At 53.8% G+C, this 24,971-nt stretch overlaps 2 protein-coding genes and 1 non-coding gene across 4 annotated transcripts in view; 2 read left to right on the top strand and 1 right to left on the bottom strand.

The window, feature by feature from the left end:
* The window catches only part of EZR (ezrin), a 44,913-nt gene extending 24,803 nt beyond the window's left edge, over nt 1-20,110 (top strand). For both annotated transcript variants that reach the window (XM_052645473.1, XM_052645474.1), the window contains exons 4-14: nt 1,646-1,741; nt 2,576-2,850; nt 3,370-3,453; nt 4,313-4,459; nt 12,201-12,297; nt 16,001-16,164; nt 16,377-16,507; nt 17,123-17,283; nt 17,624-17,716; nt 18,882-19,118; nt 19,215-20,110. In XM_052645473.1, coding sequence (XP_052501433.1) covers nt 1,646-1,741; nt 2,576-2,850; nt 3,370-3,453; nt 4,313-4,459; nt 12,201-12,297; nt 16,001-16,164; nt 16,377-16,507; nt 17,123-17,283; nt 17,624-17,716; nt 18,882-19,118; nt 19,215-19,379 — 1,650 coding nt within the window. In that variant the 3' untranslated portion in view covers nt 19,380-20,110. The remainder of the gene's footprint in view (nt 1-1,645; nt 1,742-2,575; nt 2,851-3,369; nt 3,454-4,312; nt 4,460-12,200; nt 12,298-16,000; nt 16,165-16,376; nt 16,508-17,122; nt 17,284-17,623; nt 17,717-18,881; nt 19,119-19,214) is intronic.
* TRNAE-UUC (transfer RNA glutamic acid (anticodon UUC)) lies at nt 1,358-1,430 on the top strand. Its single transcript has one exon. It is a non-coding gene; the product is annotated as a tRNA-Glu (tRNA).
* An 867-nt stretch (nt 20,111-20,977) lies between the features above and the next one.
* SYTL3 (synaptotagmin like 3) overlaps nt 20,978-24,971 on the bottom strand; it is a 78,818-nt gene continuing 74,824 nt past the window's right edge. The window contains exons 12-15 of the mRNA XM_052645914.1: nt 24,507-24,612; nt 23,409-23,514; nt 22,078-22,283; nt 20,978-21,087 (exon numbers count right to left, since the gene is read on the bottom strand). Coding sequence (XP_052501874.1) covers nt 20,978-21,087; nt 22,078-22,283; nt 23,409-23,514; nt 24,507-24,612 — 528 coding nt within the window. The remainder of the gene's footprint in view (nt 21,088-22,077; nt 22,284-23,408; nt 23,515-24,506; nt 24,613-24,971) is intronic.

Genomic DNA, 24,971 nt, shown 5'->3' with positions numbered 1-24,971 from the left:
CCACCTGCTCCGTTGGCAGCCTTCTGAGAGGCCCTGCCGGTGGCCAGGCGCTGCTTCACACCCCAGCACCGACCTGGAAAGTGGAGCGGTGTTTTGGCAAATGTAGAAGCTGGAGGTGACTCACCCGGGTCCGGTGGAGTCTCCCTTTCATCGTCCCTGAATTTCCCCGAGCCAGTGAGCAGGTCCACCCAGGGGCTCCACCAGGCACAGGGCCAGGACGTTGAGTGGACAGGACGTGGCTTCCTGCGGGTCAGACCTAGGCCGAGACTGCAGTTGGTGGATGGAGCGGAAGGGCTGGCGGGGAGCGGGGATGGCTGGGCCATGTGGGGCTTTCTCTGGCGACCTTGAAGCCATTCAGAGAGGAAGACGGGGCAGGTTTCCTATCCAGACGTTGAGGTGGAGGGAGGTTTGGCTTGTGGGGAGTGAGAAACTAGCAGCGGGGGGGTTGGAGGAAACCTGGCCTGGGAACCTGCCTCCTGCACTTACTACCATGGAAACCAGACCTGAGGCTTCACCCGAGGCTCGGGGGTAAACCCTTATGGGAGTCAGCACGGCCTTCGTGTCTTTCACGATGAGGAGTCCCGGGTAGAGACCTTCCACACACCTTTTCTGGGTGTGTGGAGGGAGCGAGTGAGTGGGTCTGTCCCTGGCCCAGCAGTGAACAGCCACCAGCAAGCATCCGCACCCTTCTGCCAAAGCCAGTGAGGAAGCAGGCTCAGGGCAGACTTCGGTATTGATACGGATTTTTCGCTTGCGGTGCGTACTGTCCTCTTTCAAGTTTGATAGAAGTCATATGTTTGAAGAATGGTAACCTTTCTATTTTCAAGGCTTAACATTACGTGTTATAGAATTTCCACAGCGAAATCCTAGGACTCGGTTTTGATGATATTCAGCAAGTGTCCACAGCAAATTGCTTTTTGGCTTCAAGGCACAAAAATAACCAGCGTGGGACTCTCTCTCTAACCGGCCACGGGAGACTTTTCCCTAGTACTAGAGAGAATTTAAAACGGAAACTCTCCCTATGACCTGGGCTGAATTCTCCCTTCCTGTATCAGAATTTCACATTTCTAGGGGAGGTTAGAGTCACCCCTTGGCGCGTGTGAAGCTGAGCACCCCTCGTCCCTGGAAGCTTGCTGCCTCTGCACGTGGGCACCCCTGGTGGGAACAGCCACACCTGCGGCACACACACCTTTGCTGGTGACCCTGGGTTGTCCCCCGTCTCTGTGTGCCCCCTGCAGCCCACCTGGCTGTCTTTACTCAGAAGACTGATGGGGGCCAGAGCAGTAAGGGTGACATTATAAGCTTTGTTATCCCTAACACTGCTGAAATGTGTATTAAAGCAAGTGTTTCAAGGACTTCCCTGGCAGTCCAGTGGTTAGGACTTGGGACTTTCACTGCTGTGGGCCCAGGTTCGATTCCTGGTCAGGGAACTAGGAGCCCAGGCACCATGTGGCCTAAAACAAAAAAGACTGGATGGCTGGTGTCTGTTGGTAACAGGCCGCGTAGGGAAGGCTGCCCAGTGTGACAAAGCCAGCGCCTCGCTCTCGTGGGGGGTCTGCTGCACCCCGTGGCGGGGCTCCCCCGGGGCCAGTGCCCCTCCAGAGAGCTCCTCATGACAGTTCCAACCCCCATCCCTTTCCCACAGGTGGTTAAGACCATCGGCCTTAGGGAAGTGTGGTACTTTGGCCTCCAGTATGTGGATAACAAAGGATTTCCTACATGGTTGAAACTTGATAAAAAGGTAAGTCAGAGTTAACTATTTACAGGCTATTAATTGGGTTTGGTCTACTCTGTTGACGTTGAAACTCTGTCTTTTGTTTTCTGTTCCTTTCTATTTGTGTAAAAGTTTTTATAGACAGAAAGGTTGCTGGTTTCAGGTAAACGGGGATAGTGGCTGGAAATTAGACCCTGGTCTTTCTCCTTACTGGAGTACGTGATGCATAATCGCTTAGGTTTTAGTTGACCTTAGTTTTGTTGGGTTTTTTTTTTTCTCCCCAATGAGACTGTTAATCTTAAAAACCATGAATCATCCAGTGTTTTGTAAGTCTTGTTACCGCTTTGTTTGGGCCTGTGATAGAGTTCCTTCCAACTCTACAGTCTGGATAATTCCATTAACAATTACAAAGAAAAGCAGTAAGCTAAGTGTCTTTTCTCCAGACCATTTCTCCCTTTTCTCCAAGTCCCGCTTTCCTCCCATATTACTGTACCTGGCGGGAGGGCAGTTGGAGGCATGCAAGAGCTGTGGGGAGGCCGTGAAGAGTTAGTGAGAGCGAGGCCGTGGTCCTGGGCTGGCCTGGCCCTATGGACAGAGGCTGGATTCACAGGTCACTTGGACAGGCCCTGGAGTTACAGCATCGCCACCCCAGAAAACCAGGGCTGGGGCTCTTGTGAGGGTGTCACAGGATTCTCACCTGCCTTCTGTCTTCCATGCTAAAAAGGTGACTTTCAGAGTCACCATTACCTTCTGAAAACTGGCCTGCCGGACCCTTTGAGCCAGTGGTTCAGCTTGTGCCAGGCTGGCGGGTCTCTGTCTGTGGGTGGACCTTGCAATGAGTGTCTGGCTTCCCCCACCCAGGTGTCTGCCCAGGAGGTCAGGAAGGAGAGCCCGCTGCAGTTCAAGTTCCGGGCCAAGTTCTACCCCGAGGACGTGGCTGAGGAGCTCATCCAGGACATCACACAGAAGCTCTTCTTCCTGCAAGTGAAGGAGGGCATCCTCAGCGACGAGATCTACTGCCCGCCTGAGACCGCCGTGCTCCTGGGCTCCTACGCTGTGCAGGCCAAGTTCGGCGACTACAACAAGGAGCTGCACAAGGCCGGGTACCTCGGCTCCGAGCGGCTCATCCCCCAGAGGTCAGCTGGCGGGCCTCGAGGGCGGCGGGTTAGGGTCAGCGAGCAGGGCTGGTGCGGGGTGGGTTCTCTGCAAGGCCTGCAGCACAGCACTCACCCAGGCCCTGATCCCCTCCGCCCGCCCACCCCTGAACGGGGCCTGTGGTAGAGACACTCAGCAGGGCAGGGCTGTCCTCACAGGCGTGACGTGGCTTCTTGGCTCTCCCTGGTGGATGATAAGTTGGCCCCTGTTAAATCTTTTATTTACTAGTGGTCACATAATTGACCCCTTTTGGAAGAAGAGGCTGCTTAGTATAAAATACCTTTTCAAAATTTTTCCAGAAGACGAGGCTCCTCTCATTCTAGGTTCTTAATTGTCCAGTTCTGTTAATCGTCAGAAATGTTGTATATTAGGAAGTAGATGGTTTTATCTGGGAGGAAAAAAAGTCATGGTTTGGGAGAGGCTGGGCCGTGGCCAGTCACTCGCCTCTCCCAGCCTTTGGGGTGATTGACGGCCCTGCGCCCTCTTCCTTTGCCACCCAGAGTCATGGACCAGCACAAGCTCACCAGGGACCAGTGGGAGGACCGCATCCAGGTGTGGCACGCCGAGCACCGCGGGATGCTCAAGTGAGTGCTGGGCTGGGCTCTGTCTTCTCAGGGGAGACTCCGGTTACGGTCCTTCGGGGGACTTGGTGACCCGCTTGGAGCCGCTGGTGGCCGGTTTCTGGCAGGGAAGGTGTAATGAGCTGCCAGTGCGGTTTCTTCTTAAAGCCAGGTGTTCTTCCCTACTTCCCTAGAGCCAGAAGTGGTTCAGATTATACCTTCACACCCTCAGGCCTTCTCCTTGTTTGGGAGGAAAGAAAAACTTGTGTCTGAGATGCTTCAGTTTCATCCTGGGGGCCAGAGCGTTGTTCACAGACCATCAGGCGCGCTGTTTCATTCAAAGTCCATAAGGTGGTTGTCCTTAAAAGGGTGTCAGTGTTGAAAAAGATCCCGAGAGAGAAACACTTGCTATTAAAGAAGCACCAGAGGGGCGTGTGGGAGGTCTCTCCTGTTGTCCTCCTCTCAGGCACTGGCAGCAGCTCTGATGATGTCCTGGCCACTGCACTTCATGGGCAGTTTGGGCCTCGGAGACCGTGTGTACTTGGCCTTTCCTCTCTGACCCAAGCATCTTCTGTGCTCCTAGTGAGGTGGATCGGGGAGGGCAGAGGCGGGGCAAGCTCCTGGGGCCCCCTGAGGCATCACGTGGGCGGCCGGGAGACAGGATCATGCCCAGTGTGACGGGGTTATACAGGGAAGTCCTCTGCGTCCAGAGGAACCAGCGTGATCCAGTTCAGTCCTTTCCTAATGTGTGAAGGGTGTCAGCGGTCAGTGTCTAGGACGGCTGGGGGCCTGCTCGGGTCACAGGCTGGCAGAGGCGCCGCAGTGGAGGCGCTGGTATAACTGTTGCACGCGGCTCACACCCGTGTCTGCTCTCCCCACGTAGAGACAGTGCCATGCTGGAATACCTGAAGATCGCCCAGGACCTGGAAATGTACGGGATCAACTATTTTGAGATAAAAAATAAGAAAGGAACAGACCTTTGGCTCGGCGTTGATGCTCTTGGACTAAATATCTATGAGAAAGACGATAAGTGAGTCGAACTTTATGTTATCTTTTGTTGGTGGGGTAATCGGGCCTGGAAACAGTGCGGGGAGTGGCAGATATGCACATGGGTTACCGTCAGTATTTACCTAGCAACTGATCGGCCCAGCGTCTGCCGCTTAAGGGCTTCACAGCTGTGACGTGGCCGTGTGGGAGGTTGGTCCAGAGGCGCGTGTTCCTTCTCTCCTGTTATTTCTCTCTCATCCTGTCTATCAGCCCATGTAGCACGTGCTGAGGGGCCCAGCAGGGGGACCACCAGGGTCCGTGACCTCAGAGGCTCTGGAGCTTGTGAAAGACAGAACAGAGCTGCAGGAGGGCACCCCGCCCCCTCCTCTGAGGCTGCCCACAGCTACCAGCTAGCAGTGCTAGGCAGCTTGAGGCTTGTGCTAATCTGGCCAAGAATATTTGTGATCTTACCGAGATCTTAAGATTCTGTAAACAATAGCCTTTATGTACAGACAATTTAGCTAAATCCTCAACTTGTGGAAGGTATCCGATTGCCTCTCAGAGTGTTAATGTTTGTTGACTGGGCTCTTCTGCAATGCAGGGCCGCCTCCGCCCCCGCCCTGACTTCCTTTGCCCATCCCCGTGGTTACCAACTCTGCACAGATGCCTTTTTCTTGCCAAGGAGCTGGATTCACAGGAAAAGATTGTTCTGATTGAGCGAGGGCGCGTTTTCCACAGCAGGTCCCTGCTGCTTGGTCTTGGAGTGGTAGCTCCCCTGTCTTACCTGCTCTCATGTTAGCGGTCTCTGCTCCCCCATGCCCCAGGCACGCTGCCCCCCGCCCCCCACGCCATGATCAAGAGCAGACTAGCACTGCTTTTGACAGACGATGTCGTTTGTTGTTTGGTGATTCAGTGTGTCCGACTCTCTGTAACCCCATGGCCTGTAGCCCGTCAGGCTCCTCTGTCCATGGGATTCTCCAAGCAACAATACTGGAGTGGGTTGCCCTTTCCTCCTCCAGGGGATCTTCGTAACCCAGGGATCGAACCTGTGTCTCCTGCATGGGCAGGCAGTTTGCTTTCTCCTGGGGGGTGAAGTCTGTGTAGGACATTCCCTGCCCCAGAGTGGATGGAGGAGCGCCTTTATCCACCCACCGGAAGGCGTGGCGCCGATCAGAGGACTCTAGTTACACTTAGGCCGTGGCTCGCTTAGAGAGGAGCGCAAGGACTCATCTGAGGACCCAGAAGTGAGTCCCTGAGGACTCGGTGCACTCCTTCCGCTGGACCCAGGCGTGACCAGCCTGGATGAGTCAGGGTCTCAGGACCAGTCCTCGGGGAGCACCATGGCCTCGTGATAACATGCGTGGGAAACCGCCTCTGTCTCTGAACTGAATGAGCAGATCTTGTAACATAGCCATAGCCGGGGCTGTCCGAACAGGTTTTTCAAGCTGCGGGACACTGCCAGGGGCAAGAACTTGCTGCTGTCGGCTCATCACCACGCCTCCCCACCCACGTAAATGCCCCTTTCCTCCAAGGAGAAACCTGAGTGAGCCGCTTGGCTCCCCCAGCCCTGCCTCTCCCCTCCGGCTCCCACCCACCCCTCAGCTGAGCTGTGGAACGAGTGGCCTCTTAAAGGGTCTTCTCCCTGAAGAAGACCCGGGGGGCTGTGGGGCATGCCTTGCTTCCCCCCTCCCCGCTCCTGCGGGCAGGTCGCTTAGTTCTTCCGTAGTCAGAGCTGTGCTCCTTTGAAGCAAATACTGACAAGTCCCTTCCTCGGATGAGCAGGAGATTGTGGCTGGGTCTGAGGAATGCAGTGACAGCGCTTAACTGTGGTAAAGCTGTGTTAAAGGCTGACCCTCTCAGCCGTGGAGCTGATGGTGGAGCACCATGAGGACTTGGAGCGCTGCTCAAGGGAGAAATCTGCTCTGTGATAGAGACCTGGTGCGCTTTGCGGATACAGGCTGAGTCACTTCAGTTGTGTCTGACTCTTTGCAATCTCATGGATTGTAGCCCTCCATTCTCCGTCCATGGGATTTTCCAGGCAGGCATACTGGAGTGGATTGCTGTTTCCTCCTCCAGGGGATCTTCCTGACCCAGGCATCGAACCTGCATCTCCTGTGGCTCCTGAATTGCAGGCAGATTCTTTACTACTGAACCACCAGGGAAGCCCTGCAGATAAGCAGGTGTCTTTACTGAAAAGCTTATCCTTTTTTGTATTAAACATGCCGGGATGGGGGATGTTTCTTGGGGTTCCTTTTATATTGTGTATATAACAGTCAAGTGGGAAGCACTTGTCTTTCTGTAAACCCTTGATTCAGAGAGGAGAGGGTGTGGGCTGCTGACGCCCGCGTCAGCCTGGGGCAGGGAAAGTTGAGATTAGCTGTGTGACAACCGCCCGGCCAAAAACAAACCCAGAAGATCAGAGGAGCCTGATCTGCCGCAAGCTCTTGGGCCTTTTGGAATCCCTCTTTCCCCAGCCTCGTTGCTTCCAGAGCTTACTCCTTCGGGCCTCTGTGTGTGGGTTGTGGCTGCAGCAGGAAGGGATGGGGACGAGATGAAGGCCGGTGTCTCTCCCCTCAGGTTGCTCACCCATGCTTGTAATCACACATCCTGATTTCCATTTCGTTGATGAGCGTTAGAAATGTTTCGCCCATTTAAAAATACATAATTATTTCCAGTTTCTAAAAATTTTGCTCCCAGCAGGTATTCTCTTCGGTGGGGAGGGGCACTGGTGTTACATCTTTGCACCTTATTTATCATTGGTGGCTTACCTGCATCTCCGAGGAGAGCAAAATGGGATTTTATGATTCATGAGTTTTGTGGATTCACAGGTATATCAGGATCACGGTTGTCAGACCATCCTCTCCTTTCTGTCGTTGGTACCCCAATTTGAACACAAAACAGATTTTATTTTTTGACTAGCTGGGTTTCTGACACAAGTTTGTTTCCGCAAGGACCCCTCCGGAAAGAGTTAGAGCAGCTCGTGCAAGAGGTTTAAAAGCCCAGCTCAGATTGGCCGAGAAGAGAGGCTGGGCACGTGGTGGGGGGCGCCTTGGTGACTGTTAATGTGGCAGAACAGGTGGCAGAAACAGGGTACAGGGAGTTTTTGGATGCTCCGGCCCCGCAGAGAGGGTTGGTCCCTCCTGATAGGGGAGGGCAGGGCCGGGTTAACCGACTTTTCCTCCACCTTTAGGCTCATCCCTGCCCGGGGAGGTGACTCGGCGGTTCTGCCTGCTCTTCCCCATCTCTGAGGCCAAATTTTGATCTCCAGCCCGTCCTCCCACCAGACCTTTTTAAACTCCTCCAATGAAAAGTTTCAAATGAACTGCAATACAGAAAGTATTTTACAGTGAATCCCACATGCCTGCAACCAAGGTTCCACTGCTGGCATTTAACCTCTTGCTTTGTGACGCCTCCCCCATCCACGTGTCACTACCCTCTGTCCCCACACCCTCCTTTGGACACATTTTAAAGTAGATTGCAGGCATCTGTATACTCGCCCCAAAATGCCCATTAGTTACTAGAGCTCAAGTCTGTTTTGTGGCTTCCCAGGCGACTTGGTGGTAAATAACCAGCCTGCCAGTGCAGGAGATGGTGGGTTTGATGCCTGGGTCGGGAAGCTCCCCTGGAGAAGGAAATGGCAACCCACTCCAGTATTCTTGCCTGGAGAATTTCATGGACAGAGGAGACTGGCTATAGTCCGTGGGGTCATAGTTAGACACGACTTCGCGACTGAGTAGTAATATGGTTTTTTGTTTTTTTTTAAATGTAAAAATTTAAATGAAATTCACAATTCTTGAGTGCTCATTTGCTGATATTAGACACACACATGCCTGCAAACTCCTGTCACAGTGTGGAACATCATCATCACCGTCTGCTTCGTGTTTTGATTTTTTTTTTTTTGGCTGTATCAGTTCCCCGACCAGGGATTGAACCTGCACCAATGCATTGGAAGCTCATAGTCTTCAACCACTGAACTGCCAGGGAAGTCTCAAATTTAAATGTTTTTCACCATTTTTTCACTTTGAAACCATCTCAGACTTCAGAAAGTTTCCAAAAATAGTTAAGTGCAAAGAATTCCCACATGCCCTTGCCCAGATGTTGTTCAGTTGCTCGGTCGTGTCCGACTCTCTGTGCCCCGTGGACTGTCGCCCCCAGGCTCCTCTCTCCATGGGACTTCCCAGAGTGGGTCACCATTTCCTTCTCCCGGGGATCTTCCCAGCCCAGGGTTGAGTGCGCACCTCCTGCCTTGGCAAGTGGATTCTTTACCACAGAGCCGCCAGGGAAGCCTCTCCCCACGTGTTAGCATTTCACATAAAGCAGGGTCCAGGTAGCACAGTCAGTGTGTTCACCCTGATACGCGATGCTCTTGACAGTCTGTGCACGGTCTTCCCATTATTTCAGCTGTCCACTCGTGCCCCTTTTCTGCCCAGGACCTGCCTGGAATCCCACCTACATTCAGTCGCCCCCCTTAGCTTCCCGCCGACCCCCAGTCTCCTTCCATCTGGGACAGTCCCACAGTCTGTCTGTCACAGCCTTGACACCTGTGAAGGGTACTGACATTGACTCTTGAGAAAATCCCTCACCTCGGATCTGACCCTTTCCCACGACAGGATCTGAGGTGTGCACTTTGGGCAAGAATCCCACAAAAGTGCTACCGCACCCTGCTACGTGGCATGTGATGCCGGAACACCCTGCTTTTGGTGCTGACTTGAATCTCAGGGCAAGGCGACATCTGCCTGGCTTCCTGCAAAGCCCTCTCCTCCTTTTGGGGATCAGCAAGTGTATTTAGGGAAGAGCCCAGTGAATGTCCTAGTTGTTATACTTGGTTCTGTTCTACAGTCATTGTTGGGGCTTGGATGAAACTCTTATTACTGTGGTATTTGAGAAGTGATTTTTTTTTTTTAAGATAATCATTTTGTGTATAGATACTAATGGAATTCTGCTGAAAGGAGACACTTTCTCCTCTCTATTTATTGTTTAGTTACTGACATTAATATGGACTCATGGGTATGTGTTATTTTGTTGCTCAGATTGAGATTTGCGTTTCGGAGCTCCTTTGAGTTGGCTCCTATGCCCTCCTCTGACCCCAGATTTCCAAGTCACTTCTTCCTTTTTGGCACCTCCAGATGTCCCAGACCCTGCTCCAGCCCTGGGATTGGCTGTTTCTCCAAAGAGCTCTGGTTCCCTGTTATTCTCGAATTATACTTAAAAAAAAATTTTTTTATGCCTAAGTAAGGACAGACTTGGGCCTCCCAGGTGGCACAGTGGTAAAGAATCTGCTTGCCAGTGTAGGAGACATAACAGACGCAGGTTCAATCCCTGGGATGGGAAGATCCCTTGGAGGAGGACGTGGCAACCCACTGCAGTATTCTTTCCAGGATAATCCCGTGGACAGAGGAGCTACGGTCTATGGGGTCACAGAGAGGTGGACATAACTGAGCATAACAGACTTCTAAATCATTAGAAATCTTCTCTGTGGGTCTTTTTCTGTTTGTCCTGTAAGTAAACTCGAAAAACCTTTGTCGGCTTACAATTATGGCCAAGAATTAAAGGAGGTTCTTTAACTCAAAAGTGAATCAGAATTTTCACGTATAGTCCTTATCTTTGTTCCTACAGTCATGTTTATGGAGACTCTAGATTGTTATATGAGGTTTCACTCTTACAAAGATAAACTTTGCAGGGACAGCAGAAAGCAGAAGCTGGAGGCCATGGAGACGGGGTGCCCAGCTCTTGAGAGAAACATGCCTGTCTAGCCTGAAGGTCCGAGTTTTCTGTGTTAGAAACTGTTTGGAGACACCCAGATAAAACTAGGAGCCGAGACCAAATCATTGGCTCTTGTAAGTTCAGGGCGTGGGAAGCCCGGTCCGCAGTGCTGACTGCGCGACTGAGGCTGGTTCCAGCACCTCTGCCCTTCCGAGCATGGTCCTATAGGAGCGCACTTACAAAAGGATGCATACCAGGGGGGCTTGGCCCTTAAACCACAGCCTGGCCAGTGCCCTGACTCCTGGGTTCCAGAAGAGGCTTAGGTGCCCTCTCCTGGCCTTCAGAGGCCACCCCCACTGCTTTGACCTGGCTTGCATCGTCATAGCAGGACCTATGTTGCTCATCCATTTTTGGTTAAACATGCTGGTAGGCAGTGGAAGCCTCTCCGCCCTTTTTCTTTGCTAAGTTGGAGGTTTATGGTACACAGGCAAGAAGTGTTTTTGACAGCAGCATCTTTGAAAGATGCCTTGAGGGATCTGTCCTTACTTCTGGGAAGGTATCCATGGTAAATGTGTTGCAAGAATAGAGTGGAGGGCTCCTCCAGGCAAAAGCCAGAAAAGGGCTCCTGGTGCCTCCCAGAAGGAGAGGAGGGGCTTTGTTTCCCATCTGGGGAGGAGGGATGGCACCCTCCCATCCTAGTCACCCCAGTCGTGAGGAGGGTGGGGCTCTGTCTCCCAAGGGGAAAAAAGAAAGAATAGGGTGGGAATTATGAAGTTTGTAGAGCAATGTGGTCTTAAATTCATACAGTGACCCTTCCCAGGAATGCTAATTAAAACCCGAGTTTTGGCCAGTGGTGGACGAGTCGTGACGGGGTAGGACCGCAGTGGGGCTCTCGTTAGGGTGTGATCCGAGCGCTGGCCTGGAACACGTCCAGGAAGGTGTCTGGCCAGCCAGGAGGACCTGCATCATGCAAATGAAAGCCAAAGGAGCCGCATCCACACCAAGCCTGCAGCTCAGCAAGATGTAACATTGTACATACGCGAGCACCCGGCATCAGAGCACCTAAACACAAACAGATTCTCTGAAGGGAGAAACAGACAACGATGCAGTGACGGGGGGACTTGAACACCCCCACTTGCAGCAATGAAGTGGCCACCCAGACCCAGTCAGCAAGTAAAGGCTGGACTTGAACCATGCCAAGCCCTTTCCTTCTCTGTTAGTGAGCAGCTGCTCTGGGTAGAGCATGTATGGGAAACACGGGACACGCTCTAGGCCGTCAGAACATGTGCCTGCCTGGTGTTCAGAGAGCTCCGTAATAATGCAGTAATGGGAATAACACAAGAATAGTTTGTGTCTTAGAAGGGATGACACCTAGAGAGGGGGAAGGGCTGTCAAAAGACGGAGAGTGAGCTGGCCTTAGCTGCAGGTCTGGGAATGGTTGCGGGGGCAGGGAGGCGGGGTGTTGGGTGGGAGATCCTTCCAGGCAAGGGGTGGCAGGCAGTGAACTCTGTGTTGATAGGATGGGCTGAACCCGGCTGCTGGGGCTCGGTTAGAAGGCTCTTGGATACCAAGTTAAGGACTGTGGGTTTCATCAGTAGAAACCGGGTGGGGTGAGGGCTGTGTTGGCATTTTTGAGGAGGGGAATGGAGTGACCAAACGGGACATTAATCAGACAGGCAGACGGGAAGTAGGCTGCTGGCACGTGAGAGGTGTCAGGGTGGTGATGTGGCAATGAATTGCAAAGGATGGTTGTTAAGAGCAGTTTCAAAGGATGAAAGGATGTGCCAGGCTAGGCATCCAAGTTGACCTCAAGATTACAAGCCACAGTCACTGAGAAAAATGTGTTAAATGGGAGCATTATCCAGGCCTCGTAGAGCTCGATGTTCACTGACCCTCACCTGTCAGCTCGCCCAGCATAGATGGTAGCTGTCTTGGTTATGATGGATATTACATGTTGTGATTCTTGGACTCGCCTTATGCTTTTTGTAATTGAACTTAAAAAAAATGGGTTTGTAAACCTTTCTTTAGCCAATCCAAGTACGCATGTAACTTCTCCCACCTATTTTTTTCTTGGACCTCAGGTTGACCCCGAAGATCGGCTTCCCATGGAGCGAGATCAGGAACATCTCTTTCAATGACAAGAAGTTTGTCATCAAGCCCATCGACAAGAAGGCTCCCGTAAGTCCATGGCAGTCACCATTACTGCTTTTCATTCTGGCAGCCAAATGCGTCTCCAAGATAACAGATTTCTGTGCGTGACAAGGAGCCAGTGATTTCAGAACTGCCTGTGCAGGCGGATGGGCAGAGGGGAGGAGTTTGTTTTCTACTCGGAAATCTGTTCTTACAAAAACTGCCGCTTGAAGGAATTCTCTTACCCTTCTTAGAGCCTGTTGTGAATTTTACCAAAATTACGGTTCGGAAGAGGACTTCGTGTCTTGGGTAATCTTGGTTCCATAGTTAACAGCGTTAGGCTGAGAGACACAGCTCCGGAGCCCTCCTGGCCTTGGGTGCGCTTGCTGATGGCTACCGCTCAGGGGACAGCACGTGGCATTGCTCTCTAGCTGTTCCTCCCCTGGGAGTTAGTCCTAAGGGGAAAACAGAGGTCTGAACACCATGGGGTCAAGTATTGTCCTTATTGAGAGACAGTTTCAGTACTCCTGCTGTTTGCAAACTCTTGACTCCTGCTCCATGGGTAGTTGAACAGTTGTTATAAATGAAACAAACATTTAATACAGACTCTCAGGCGCCATGGTAACAGGTCACATTAATATGCAGCACCACGAACAGAAGGTCATAGTGTACCTGCGTGATGTGGGCGGTGACATGGGGTGGTGAGGAGAGCCTGCGACCCGTACAGGCTGCACTTGAGATGTTACTGATTGTTCAGAGCATTTTTTAAGAAGTTTACGGACAGAAGCAGGAATTCTAGGTAGACTGTTGAAGAATTAATTAAGTTGCATGTGTTTTCAAATTGGGTTTAAGTTTAGCTTTTGAAAAGCTGAAAGGATATAATCATAAACTCCCAAGCAGAGGCAGTTGTAATGCACTGAGTTGAGTTAGCCGAGTGTACTTTTACTATAATCTGGTTTTATGTGAAGCCATCACTTAAAGGTGAAAAAAGGGAGAAGCCTTTGCAGGTCGCGTGCTGCGTGTCAGGTGTGTGACTCTAGGATGGTGGGCATAGCGGAGCAGGGCTGTGAAGTATGGACACCAGCGGAGAGGTGAAACGGAAGTGAGGGAAGTGCCCTCTGGCAGTGCAGTTGCAGTTAAAAGCGTAGTTGCACAAATCCAGATGGAGACGAGAGGTGGGGGGTGGGCACCGGCTTCGGATGGCTGGGTTCAGGGGTGGGGGGCTCATGGGGGAGGTGGTCTCCGCTCAGGCACCTTGTGGCAGTGGAGTAAAGGACTGGTTTGGAGGAATGAGTGAGTCCCTGAGGCCCCCAGACCTCCCAGGACTGTTTTGCCCAGTCTCAGGCTTTGTGCCTGGGGTAGTAGAGAATTTCCAAGTTTATACTTTTACTTAGAAGAGAGAAAAGGAACCCCCAAGGTCACCTTACTACACGGGGAGGGACCCCTGAGCCCATGTGGAGGGCAGCGCCCAGGCAGCCCCCAGCTGAGCCCTGGCCCGGTGGCTCCTCCTCCCGGCCGACCGCTCAGATGCAGCGGTTTGGGGCCCCGTGTTGACTCCTGTGCTGGGACCTTCTGGTCATGAACGGTCAAAGCCCTGATGCAAGGGTGGCCCTGCTTTGGGCCGAGACAGCTGGCTCCCCTTGGAAAAGGGCCTCTGGTTCGTGCCCCATGAAAAAAGCAGAAGGGTGGAGACCTGCCCTTGACGGCAAGCCCTGCCCAGCCAGTCGAAGCAAGGGGCGGCCTGGAGGCTCACCTGCTTCTTTGGGGCCTTGGATTCACTTTCCTCGAGCTTTCCTGGTTTTTGTTTTGAGGATCTCGTTCTCTTGCCAGAGTTAGACAGCCTGCCCCGAGTCACATCAGGAGGCCTGGGCTGGAGATGTGGATTTGGAAATCTCTGAATATTATTAGCCTTTAGTTTTTAACTTGAAGTCAGAAACTGGCCACCTTCAAAGGCAGCGCAAGGAGTTTCCCCGTCTCCCGCGCACCGATGGGTGCCCTCGCCATCTCCGGCACTCACAGGCCCTGTGTCCAGGCAGCTGTATGCTCTGGGGAGTGTCACCTGCATGTCTGACCCTTTTTTTTTTTTTTTTCTTTAAGTGACATTTTTCATTAGTTTCTTTGCAAATACTTGGGAACCACAGCCAGGGCCCACCTGGGTAGCACGGCTGTGCAGTCATGAGAGGTGGCCTTCCCCTGTGTAACAGGAGAAAGGTGGATAATATAAATACCTGTTTCTCCCTGCTCCTTGGGAAACCCGATGACTTAATAACAAGCTGTGAAACCCCAAGGAGAGCCCCGCCCAGGAAGTCCGTGGGCTCTGGGGCTTGCCATCACTCCCTCCCCAGCGATTGTGGACAGGTGGAGAGACCGAGCCCTAAGTAGGTCCTTCCTGGGCGTGTCCACCAGCTCGTCTGGCAGGTTCCTGCAGGCTTCAGGAGTCCTGGGGTCGTGCAGCACTGGTCCCTTGTTTCAGACCACCCTCCCCTGTTCCAGTAGCGGCGTCCGGATGCGGAGGGTGCTGTGGTTCCCAGGAGCAAGGAAAGCAGGAAGAAGAAGCAGATAACTAACTTTCAGGCAGAGTTTTTAAACCACACTGTCCCTCTGTCACCTGTGTTAGTCACACGGGTGACCAGGAGCCAAGAAGGAAGACTCTGTGTTCCAGGCCTACACGGTCCCAGAGTCAGGAAGCCCTTGGGTGCTGTGATTTCTGTTGTTTTCAAGAAGGCTTTCCAGTAGCGGTGTCGTAAGGCAGCCCTAAGTCTGAGCCAGGCGTTTCTTGTATCAGCCAGCTTTCACTGTGCCAGACGCCTTTCTCAGTCCCCAGGAAAATTTTGTGACTCAGTCTTGACAACAAAGCCATTGATTGTACAGCTGAAGACCCTGAGGCTCTCTGAGTGGCGGAGGGACTTGCCCAGGGTCATGGGGTCAGACACGGCAGGGCTGCATGAACTGTCGCCCGGCAAGTAGGTGTCCACACAGAGCATGGGTTTGGTCCCAGCAAGGTAGAGGTGAGCGAACATGGCCCAGTGCTCCAAGAGGCTGTCCCGGGGTGGAAGACAGAGGACAGGCTGGCAGGGTGAGGCGCTGGCAGCCTCCGTGGCCGATGTCTCCCCTTGGCTGCAGTGGGCACCTAAGTGACAGCCGCGGAGGAGGAGAAGCGAGCCGGGGGTGCTGTGGCTGCCGGCGTGTGGGATTGGATACAACAGGCTGAGAAAGGGGTACCGCGGAGGCCTGCTCCGGGTGAGAGCGCAGCTGAAGGGAAGGGGGGCTCAACCCGAAGGCTTTCGTGTGCACCAGGACATTCATGCGGGCTCCTGGAGCTGCCCGGCTGGCACTGAAGTTCCAGCAATGCCCCAGTCGGTGTGCTGGCAGTGGTGGGAAGTGAAAGCTTGAGGGGGAGGAGACGGAAACTCAAATAGGAGAAGTTACGCTGTCCAGGCAAGAATCAGAGATGGGGCCACTGGGGGCTGGAGACATCAGAGGAGGATGTTAGCCTCAAGGTCAGCGGCTGGTCCAGCCGTGGGGTTCCGGTGAGTGCACAGACAGTCCCTCTGCTTGTCCTGGAGGATGCTCGCCCCCTGGCACGGAGGACACCCGCCCCCACCGCCCCACCCCATTGCTGGGGTCAGCGTCTTTCCCTCTCTCTCGCCTTTTACACGAGAAATCTAGAACTGGAAGGGGTCGGGTTTGGGAGAAGCAAGCCAGAGGCCCGGCATCCCCAAGTCAGAGTCTGCCCTGCTCTGTCCTGCAGGACTTCGTGTTCTATGCCCCCCGCCTGCGGATCAACAAGCGGATCCTGCAGCTCTGCATGGGGAACCATGAGCTGTACATGCGCCGCCGGAAGCCCGACACCATTGAGGTGCAGCAGATGAAGGCCCAGGCCCGGGAGGAGAAGCACCAGAAGCAGCTGGAGCGGTGAGGGGGCAGGGCAATGGGAAAGGGGCGGGGCAGAATGGTGAGGGGTGGGGCTGGCGGTTCCCGGTGTGCGGGCCCCCTGAGGCGGGGAGCCATCAGGGCACCTGAGGTCCGTGCTGTCACCAGTGTCCTCTGCCGGGTGGACAGGCCTGGGGCTGGGACGAGCAGGCTGCTGTGTGGACACCATGCTTACCTTCCCCTCCTGGAAACAGGCAGCAGTTGGAAACCGAGAAGAAGAGGAGAGAAACCGTGGAGAGAGAAAAAGAGCAGATGATGCGTGAGAAGGAGGAGCTGATGCTCAGGCTTCAGGACTACGAGGAAAAAACCAGGAAGGCTGAGAAAGGTGGGTGGGGCCTCCTGGGAGGAGGGGCTCTGGTCCGGTTGTGATGGGAGGGTCGGATAGTGGGCACACAGGCAACCCAGAGGGATCTCTCTCCGTTGAGCTCACACCCAAAGTAGAGACTTGCAGAAGAGACATGATAAAGTGGTTATTTGGATTAGAAGCTAGTTCTGTGGGTTCTGTGCCAAATGCTTCTGGATGTAATCTTTTTAAATTTCCCCGGGGTCCGATGGGGTGACGTTTGAATTATCCCCTTTCCTGATGAGGATGCGGAGGTTCATGAAGGCTCTGCCAAGCTCACCCAAGCCGTGCTGCATGGCCCACCTTCTAAACCGACAGCCGTGCGAGCAGTCTTGATGAGAGCAGCTGGGAGAGGGGTCAGCCAGCCTGGAGGGTGTCCTCACCTTGGGGATGTGGTCCTCTGAGCCCCAAGGAACCAGTTGCCCAGTGCTCTCCGCAGGGTCTTTGGGAGGAGCGGCCCCAAACCCGGTCTCCTACTCCACAGCATAGGGGTGATTCCTGCCCGGGTTCCATCCTGTCCCCTGGGGGGAAATCGGGGCAGGACTTGAGGGGTCCCCGACTGCACCTTGAGCGGCTCTGGTTCTGCGCTCTCTCTAGAGCTCTCCGACCAGATCCAGAGAGCGTTGAAGCTGGAGGAGGAAAGGAAGCGGGCCCAGGAGGAGGCGGGGCGCCTGGAGGCTGACCGCCTGGCCGCGCTGCGTGCCAAGGAGGAGCTGGAGAGGCAGGCAGCGGACCAGATCAAGAGCCAGGAGCAGTTGGTAGGAGCCGCCGGCCTCGTGCTGAGTTACAGGGAGGCTGCCTCTGGGGACTGGCAGAGTGACGGACACCTGCCTGATGATCGTTTGTACATTACGGCAGCGGGGCTGTAAAGTGATCTGAGGGTGTAAGGTGGCCGGTGGAGAGGGAGCCCCGCAGTGGCTGGCCTCGGGCGGAGGAGAGTGGACGCGGCAGCCCTGGCGAGTCGCAGCCTCAGACACAGTGGGTGATGGACCCTGCCGGCCAGGGATGGGGCACTATCTACCAAAACGTGACCCTTCCTTCACGAGTAGTGTGCTGAAACCGTTCCGGAAATAATCTGGGCTTCTGTTCCTTCCCCAGGCCACGGAGCTCGCCGAGTACACTGCCAAGATCGCCCTTCTGGAGGAGGCGCGGCGGCGCAAGGAGAACGAGGTGGAGGAGTGGCAGCTCCGGGTGAGCGCGGGGCGCCGGCGAGGGCGTGGGGTGGGCGGCCGGTGGGGGACCGCGGGGCAGGGGTCAGCGGGGACTGCACCCTCCGGGCTCAGGATGCCCCGTCAGGAACTAGCTTTAAGTCAGATTACGTGGATGCCCCAGGACGGCCAGAGTCCCCTTCTGCCGCTCGGAACATGCATCCCCGCGGTGCTGGGGCAGACCTGCACCCTGGGGGTCTCCAGCCCCCGCGAGTCCAGCTCTGGCTACTCCTTCCTGGTGTGATGGGTGGGCGGCCTCACCTCTGAGGAGCGGTTCCCCCTTGCAGAGCCAGGACGAGCAACACCTGGCTTGCGCTGTGCCCCCACCCCCCAAGAGGTTTAGTTGGTTGCGGCTGTAATAGAACCGCATCCCTCCTGTCTCCCCCAGACTGCACTGTTCCTGGGGCGGGGGGGCTGCCATCGAGTTCGGAGGGTAGACGTCTGCCAGGCTGTGGGGCTCCTCCCCACCTCGCCAGCCCTTCCTCACCTGCGGTGGCCCCCTCCTGTACACGGACCTTCACCGCCATCCCCCAACCAGAGTTGTGTGCAGAAGATTCTGGTCCTTGGGTTTTTTAAGAAAGTGCTCAAGTATTAAATGAGAGAAGTGGGTTACAAAACAGGTACAAACTTAAGCACATCTCCAGGGTCAGGATGGTGGTGCAGTGCCCCTCCCCCCCCCCCACGATGCTGGAAGGATTATGGGGTGAGAATGGGTGTGAGCCACGTGCTGAGAGGCAGGGAGGAGCTTGATAAGCAATGCCCACCCGGCCACTGGAGGAAAGCAAAATGCAACATCAAAAACCCTTTAGTGGCTGGAGGGCTTCATCATATTTTTTTCAAAAATATATACAATAAGCATATACAGGGACTGTAAAGAAGTTACAGTACTTAGAAAAGTGTCTACCTTCTCTCAGTGCAGTTGACCCGGGTCTCCAGACCCGCGGGCAGCTGCACAAACAGTGGACTGGCCACCAGGTCAGCCAGAGCCTGGCCCTCCGCTTGGCGCTGCTGCAGACCGCCGGCTGCGGCGGGGGAAGGCAGGGTGCAGGATCTTGCTCTCTGCACGGACAGTGGGCCTTCAGTTAAAAGGACTCAAGCTCGGGGTTCTCTGTGAAAGTTCTCACTTGCCTCTCAACCTGCTTCCAAAGGCCAAGGAAGCCCAGGATGACCTGGTGAAGACCCGGGAGGAGCTGCACCTGGTGATGACCGCGCCGCCGCCACCGCCAGTGTACGAGCCAGTGAACTACCATGTGCATGAGGGCCCGCAGGAGGAGGGCACGGAGCTGAGCGCCGAGCTGTCCAGCGAGGGCATCCTGGACGACCGCAACGAGGAGAAGCGCATCACCGAGGCCGAGAAGAACGAGCGGGTGCAGCGGCAGCTGATGGTGAGGGCCGGGGGGCAGCGGGGCCGGGGCGCCTGGGAGGGTCATCGGGCTGACCACGGGCCACTCGAGCTGACTGTGGGCCACTTCCCGTTGCAGACTCTGACCAATGAGCTGTCCCAGGCCAGAGACGAGAACAAGCGTACCCACAACGACATCATCCACAACGAGAACATGCGGCAAGGCCGGGACAAGTACAAGACGCTGCGGCAGATCCGGCAAGGCAACACCAAGCAGCGCATCGACGAGTTCGAGGCCATGTGAGGGGCCGATCCTCGGCTCTGCGCGGCGGCCGGCCCACACCGCCCTGCGCCGCCCTCAGCCCTCCGGCCGCCACTCTCTCCCTGCTCCGGGTGCCTCACCAAGAGAGCAGTTGCTTCAGTGGGAATGTTCTGGGGCTGGGACTGGCAGCAGTTTCCCTGGTTTATTTTTCCCAATTGTATCATAGTGCCAAACAGGCCTGATTCTTGTTTTTATTTTTATTGAATCACTTCCGGGTTTTTTTTTTTTTTTTTGCTTGGAGCAGGACGAAATCAATTAAGGAAAGATGCCTGTAAAGTTTGAAATAACTAACTCCTCCATGCTGGCATGTGTGATACGAGATTCAGTATAATTAAAACCACATCGTGGCTTATATTCTGTGCCATACTTTTTTTCTATCTGAAATTAGCCGAAATTGATTTTCCTGTTGATTTCTATGAAGGATCCACCTCTGTATATTTGTGTTTTGAAGTGTGAGAAGTTTGACGCACTCCCTTATGCTCGCGCACCATTTCCTTCCTCCAGGCCTTCAGTTCAGTTGACGAAATCCTGTGATCATTCGATCCCTCAGGATAAACAATGCTGGATACTGTACTCTGGATAATAATTTTTTTTTTTTTTGCTTAACAGATAGAGGGCTACATTGTTGGACTCACACACCTAAATAATGATCAGCTCTAGAGCATAGTATTTATATGTAAGCGATAACATGGGTTTGTAACATTAGTTTAAAAAAGGGAAAGTTTCATTCTGTATATTTTGTTACCTTTTACAGAATAATAAAAGAATTACATATTAAAAACTACGGCCCTGAATCTGACATGACCTGAGGGCAGTAAGGAGGCTGGTCGACTGCTGCCTTCCTATCTGGGAAATGACTTTTTTTTTCGTTTGTTTGGTTTTGCTTTTAGTGTTCTTTGTGCATGTAATTGACTATGCACGTATTTGAATTTTCTATCAGAGCTGCTTATTTACAAAAGACACGCAGGCTGTTCTGATAATTCAGACGCCAGCCGTGAGGGCCCTTCTGACCTGGTCAGGATCTCAGTCCTTCCACAAGCAGAACCTGCTCTGACCTCCTCCGCTCCCGAGCACATCCACGAAGAGCCGGTAGCTGTCTGCTCATTCCCAGCCTTCCCGTCTACACTCCGTTCTGTCCTTTCTCCGACCGGCCGTCTACACAGCCCAGCAGCTGGACTGAGAGGCCGCCATCCCTCGGGTGACCCTTACCTGGCCAAAATGACTCCCATGGGGTTAGCTGACCACCTCCAGAAACAGTTTTCCACAGCCAAGGGGGGAGGAATTGAATACCATGTTCTTTCCTCTTCGAAAGACATAATTTCAGTGTTTGCTAAGTGCAGGGGGACCAGGGTACCTGGTGAACATTTATTGAAATCTGTTCATTTTGTACATCTCTCAAAGCAGACAACCAACCTGAGACTCAGTAACATCCATGATTGAGCTGTTTAAGTTAAATACACACAGAAGGGTCTGGAAGAACGTCTCAGTGGTGGGCTGGCTACAGACGGGCAGCTTCACACTCCTGAGGGACCCCCGCGCAGTGCGTGTCCACACCCAGCCCCGCAGCACTTGAACAGCAGTCAGTGCAGGATGAGGGTCATGTCTGTCCATAGGTTGGGGCTGGAAAGAACTTTCTGCCACTGGAGCTTTGCCTGTGAGCTTGTGTGTGCGCTGCCCGGCAGGTCCTCCTCTGTGTGAGCAAAGGGACAGGTTAGTGATGGCAGCTGGGGGATGCCCACTGGCCCTTCTCAGCAAAGTGTAAAGTAGTTTTTCTCTGCAACTTTAGACCAGATGAAAATGTGCCCTTCGGGTGAGTAAGGGAGAGGACCCACCCCCTAACAGCAGGTGTGGACATGCTCAGGTGTCCTCCCCAGGGGCCGACAGGCCTCCAAAAGCCCTGGGCTTCCTCTCTGCAGTTTGGAAGTGAGGAGAGGACAGCTTTGGGTTGTTTCTTCCAGAAAGAAGGGGGTCGAAGACCTTAATATATCACTGTGTCTGTGGACAGGCAGAGGGCCAGGCTAGCTTGCAGAGAGGAGTTGCCCTCCGTGAGAAGAGGGTGCCGTGGACAGGGTTCGTTCTAAGACTAATTGAACCATGAGTCTGGTTTCTCCCCAGTGGTCTCAGAGGCCCTGGGAGTGTGTCTGGATATCCTGGTAGTCGCAGCGTTTTGGGAGCCTCACTGCCCCAGGAAATGCCAGCACTCGCTGAGCAAGACTGAGAAGCATCGCCCTGTAGTCCCTCCATTAATGAGATCGTTTCTGAATCGCTGTTTGTTTGGGTTAAGAAGATATTCTCCTTTAAGAAAATAATCCTTGACGCCAGAAACAAAAGCAAAGGCTGTACCCAGCCCATTTTGAGACATAATTTTTTGTTTCTTTAGCAGATCTAAATCCGATATAAATCGTTGAAATACTTTGCTGTATTATCGCTCAGTTGTGGAAACTAGACTAACTGCCATTTATGGTGGGTAAGGAAGTGGCAACCCGCTCCAGTACTCTTGCCTGGAGAAGCCAACGGACCGAGGAGCCTGGCGGGCTACAGTCCATGGGGTCGCAAGGGTCGGACATGACTTAGTAACCAAACCAACAGGCAGTTTCGGAGCCAGTCTCCTGCCACCACGGAAACACTGTTTTTAATGGTTTGAACGTTAAGACGGTCACTAAAGATCAGACAGACTTACTCGAACCAAGCCTGGCACCTCCCAGGAAGCGGTCGTTCACCCCGAAGGTGGCCTGGTCCCAAACGGTCAGTTCTAGGCTGGACTGCCTCAGCTGCGAAGGGGTGACGCCTTTGAAAATGAAGGAATGCTTCCACTGGGGACAGGCCTGCTTCTTCAGGACGGGGGACTTGAGTCTCAACCTCTGCTGGTCTGGCAGAGTGAGACAGCTGCACAGGGAAACAGATTGAAAACCCGTAAGCTCAGCCCACCACGCGCCCCAACTCCGTTGGTACTTGCTTGCTCCTTGGTGAGACCAAGTGCTCAGAAAGTGCTCATAAACCCACCGCAGAACAAAAATTGTAAGCGAGGAGCGAGCATGGGAATTTTGAGACCTGGCTCTGTGATCTCTCACTAGGATGTTCCAACTTTCAGGGTGGAATTCTGCTCCGAGGATTAAGGGTGCTTTGGGATTCTAGGCCACGTGGCCCTAGTCTTAATCTGCCTCCTTGGTGTGACCACCACCAGGCTCGCCAGACCTGCTACCCAGAGAGCAGCACTCTACACACGTTATCTCTTTTAACCCTGTTCTCAGACAAAAGAAATCCAGGAGGGCTAAGTCAGGTGCTTGCTCAAGGCCGTACAGATAAGTGGCAGGTTTAGGACCCAGTTCTATCTAGACAAGGTAAGCCGTCATTTTTCCATTATGTCACTGACTGGGGATTTAGCAATTCTATATAATTATTACCTGTGTTTGCTTTACTTTTGGAGACACCACTAAACCCGTAGTGAATGAGAATGAGACAGGAGAGTCATCCATCTTACAGTTAATCCAAGAGGAGATGTCAGTGTCGAGCTAAATTGACATTTACTAACCATATTGCTTTCTCCATGGTCCCCTCAGTCCCCGATGCCGTCACTGGTGTCACAGTAAGGACTGACAAGCTTTGGGTTTAGTTTAAAATGTATTCCAAATCTAGCTTCAGCACGCCTGAGTCCCATGAATTCTCGGAAACTAATCTTTAACACACATTATGTTGGGTTTTCATAGGAAAGCTAAAATAAGTTTAAAGTGGCTGACACTTGGTGTCCCCTTACAGGGACAATGCCATTGTGTAATGAAGGCGGAAGAGTTAGTCGCTCAGTTGTGTCCGACTCTGCAACCCCGTGGACTATCCCCACCAGGCTCCTCTATCCATGGGATTCTCCAGGCAAGAATACTGGAGTGGGTAGCCGTTCCCTTCTCCAGGGTCTCCTGCATCACAGGCAGATTCTTTACCATCTGAGCCACCAGGGAAGCCCTGCCTGTATGTGTAACGGTCATCAATGAATAATGATTGATTACAAATACCTACCCCTTAACAAACGAGTTTAAGGTGCCATCTGACCGCACAGGTAGATTCTTGGCTCCCAGCACTACCAAACAGAGCTGACCGTTCTGCGATGGCTCGTCCCCTGTCCCTGGAAGGAAAGCTGGCATTTACCATCAACCCGACTTCTACAGCATGCAAGGCCATCCCCTCAAACTGGTAGCTTAACCAGAGGATGTGTTAATAGCCCCCAGGTCCCCAGAGCGAGAGAGCACGTGTCCAGCACGCGGGGCTCCCCTGGCCCTGCTCACATGCTGCCCACTGCTGCACCATCAGGGAAGGATTCAAAACCCAGGCACCCGGCAGCTGTCAAGAGGCATGAAGAGCCAAGGAGAGGAGGACGCAGGAGCTTTAGCCAGTGGGCTGGGGAAGAGACCTCTGTCTGGGGGCTGCATGACCACAGGGTGTGAGCTACTGCTTTGCTGGGGCCCCTGCAAGCGTGGGCCGTAGAAGTCCCTCTTCTATCAAAGAGGAGATCACTAACAGGGAAGCCTGGTGTGCTCCAGTCCACGGGGTCGCATGACTTAACAGCTGATGACAACATTGCTAATAATGTGGAACTGTCCTCTCCCTGTCTTCATTCTCCACCTCACTGCTTTCCTGTGCCCCCGTTATCTGAGTCAGTCCCACCTCGTGAAGCTGAGGACCTTGACCCCTCTTCCCTTCCGAGCAGCCGCTGCCCACGTGGCGTGGGAGCAGGGAGCCAGTCACTGGGAGCCTGGCAGGTCCTTCAGCCTGGAGCTGGAGGCGAACCAGACCATAATGCGGGTGTCAGTCCACACAGAGGACTGTTTCTCCGGTAAGACAGTGTGCGAGCCGGCCGCCTGGGAGGAAGCCCCCAGGCAGGCGTCGCAAGAGCCCGTCAAGTGGGCATCACACGCCTGATTTTGGTCATTGATTTCCCTCTTAAGCCGAGGGGTCCAGAGAAGCAGGCTGGGCTTCGCGGGTTCAGTGGGCATTCCTGGAACACGGGCTCAGTGGGCAGCAGAAAGGAAAGGCTGGAGCCTTTCAAGCCGTCTGCTGCCCCAGGCTTGGGAACAGTGACAGGGAAGGACAGATGCTTGCAGGCAGGACGCCACCCACCTTCTGGAGCCTCCTGGAGCTCTCTGGGCCCTGCAGGGAGGACCAGCTTGGCCCGGACTGTGAGTTCTCCGTTATTGGTGGGATGGCTGTCTTCGGATTTCTCTGCCTGCGGGATATGAGACAGAGCTCAGAGGCAGAACTCCCCAGCCCCCAGAACCTTCTGGACTCCTCTCATTGTCTCAGCACTGACCATAAGTGTCCCTTTCCAACTCCCCCTGCCCACCCCATCCCGGCAAAGCCTCTGCAGGCCTGGGAGAGCCCAGGAACAGGGGCAGGAGGTGCCCCAGCCTCCCACCTGGCAAGTGAGTGGGTGGAGAGGTTTGGGGAGGGGAACGGAAGCATCTAGATTCATTCCAGCCCCCCAGCAGGGACCAGCCTCCACCCTCAACTTCCAGAAATCTTTGACAACCCCATGGTTCCCTCCTGGCAGGGCTGAAAGGGTGGGCCTGTGAGCAGAGCCCCGCC

Source organism: Budorcas taxicolor, chromosome 9 (assembly GCF_023091745.1).
Source record: "Budorcas taxicolor isolate Tak-1 chromosome 9, Takin1.1, whole genome shotgun sequence".
NCBI lineage: Eukaryota > Metazoa > Chordata > Mammalia > Artiodactyla > Bovidae > Budorcas > Budorcas taxicolor.
The sequence above is the reverse complement of the archived record's forward strand: the minus strand, read 5'-3'. Positions and strand labels throughout refer to the sequence as shown.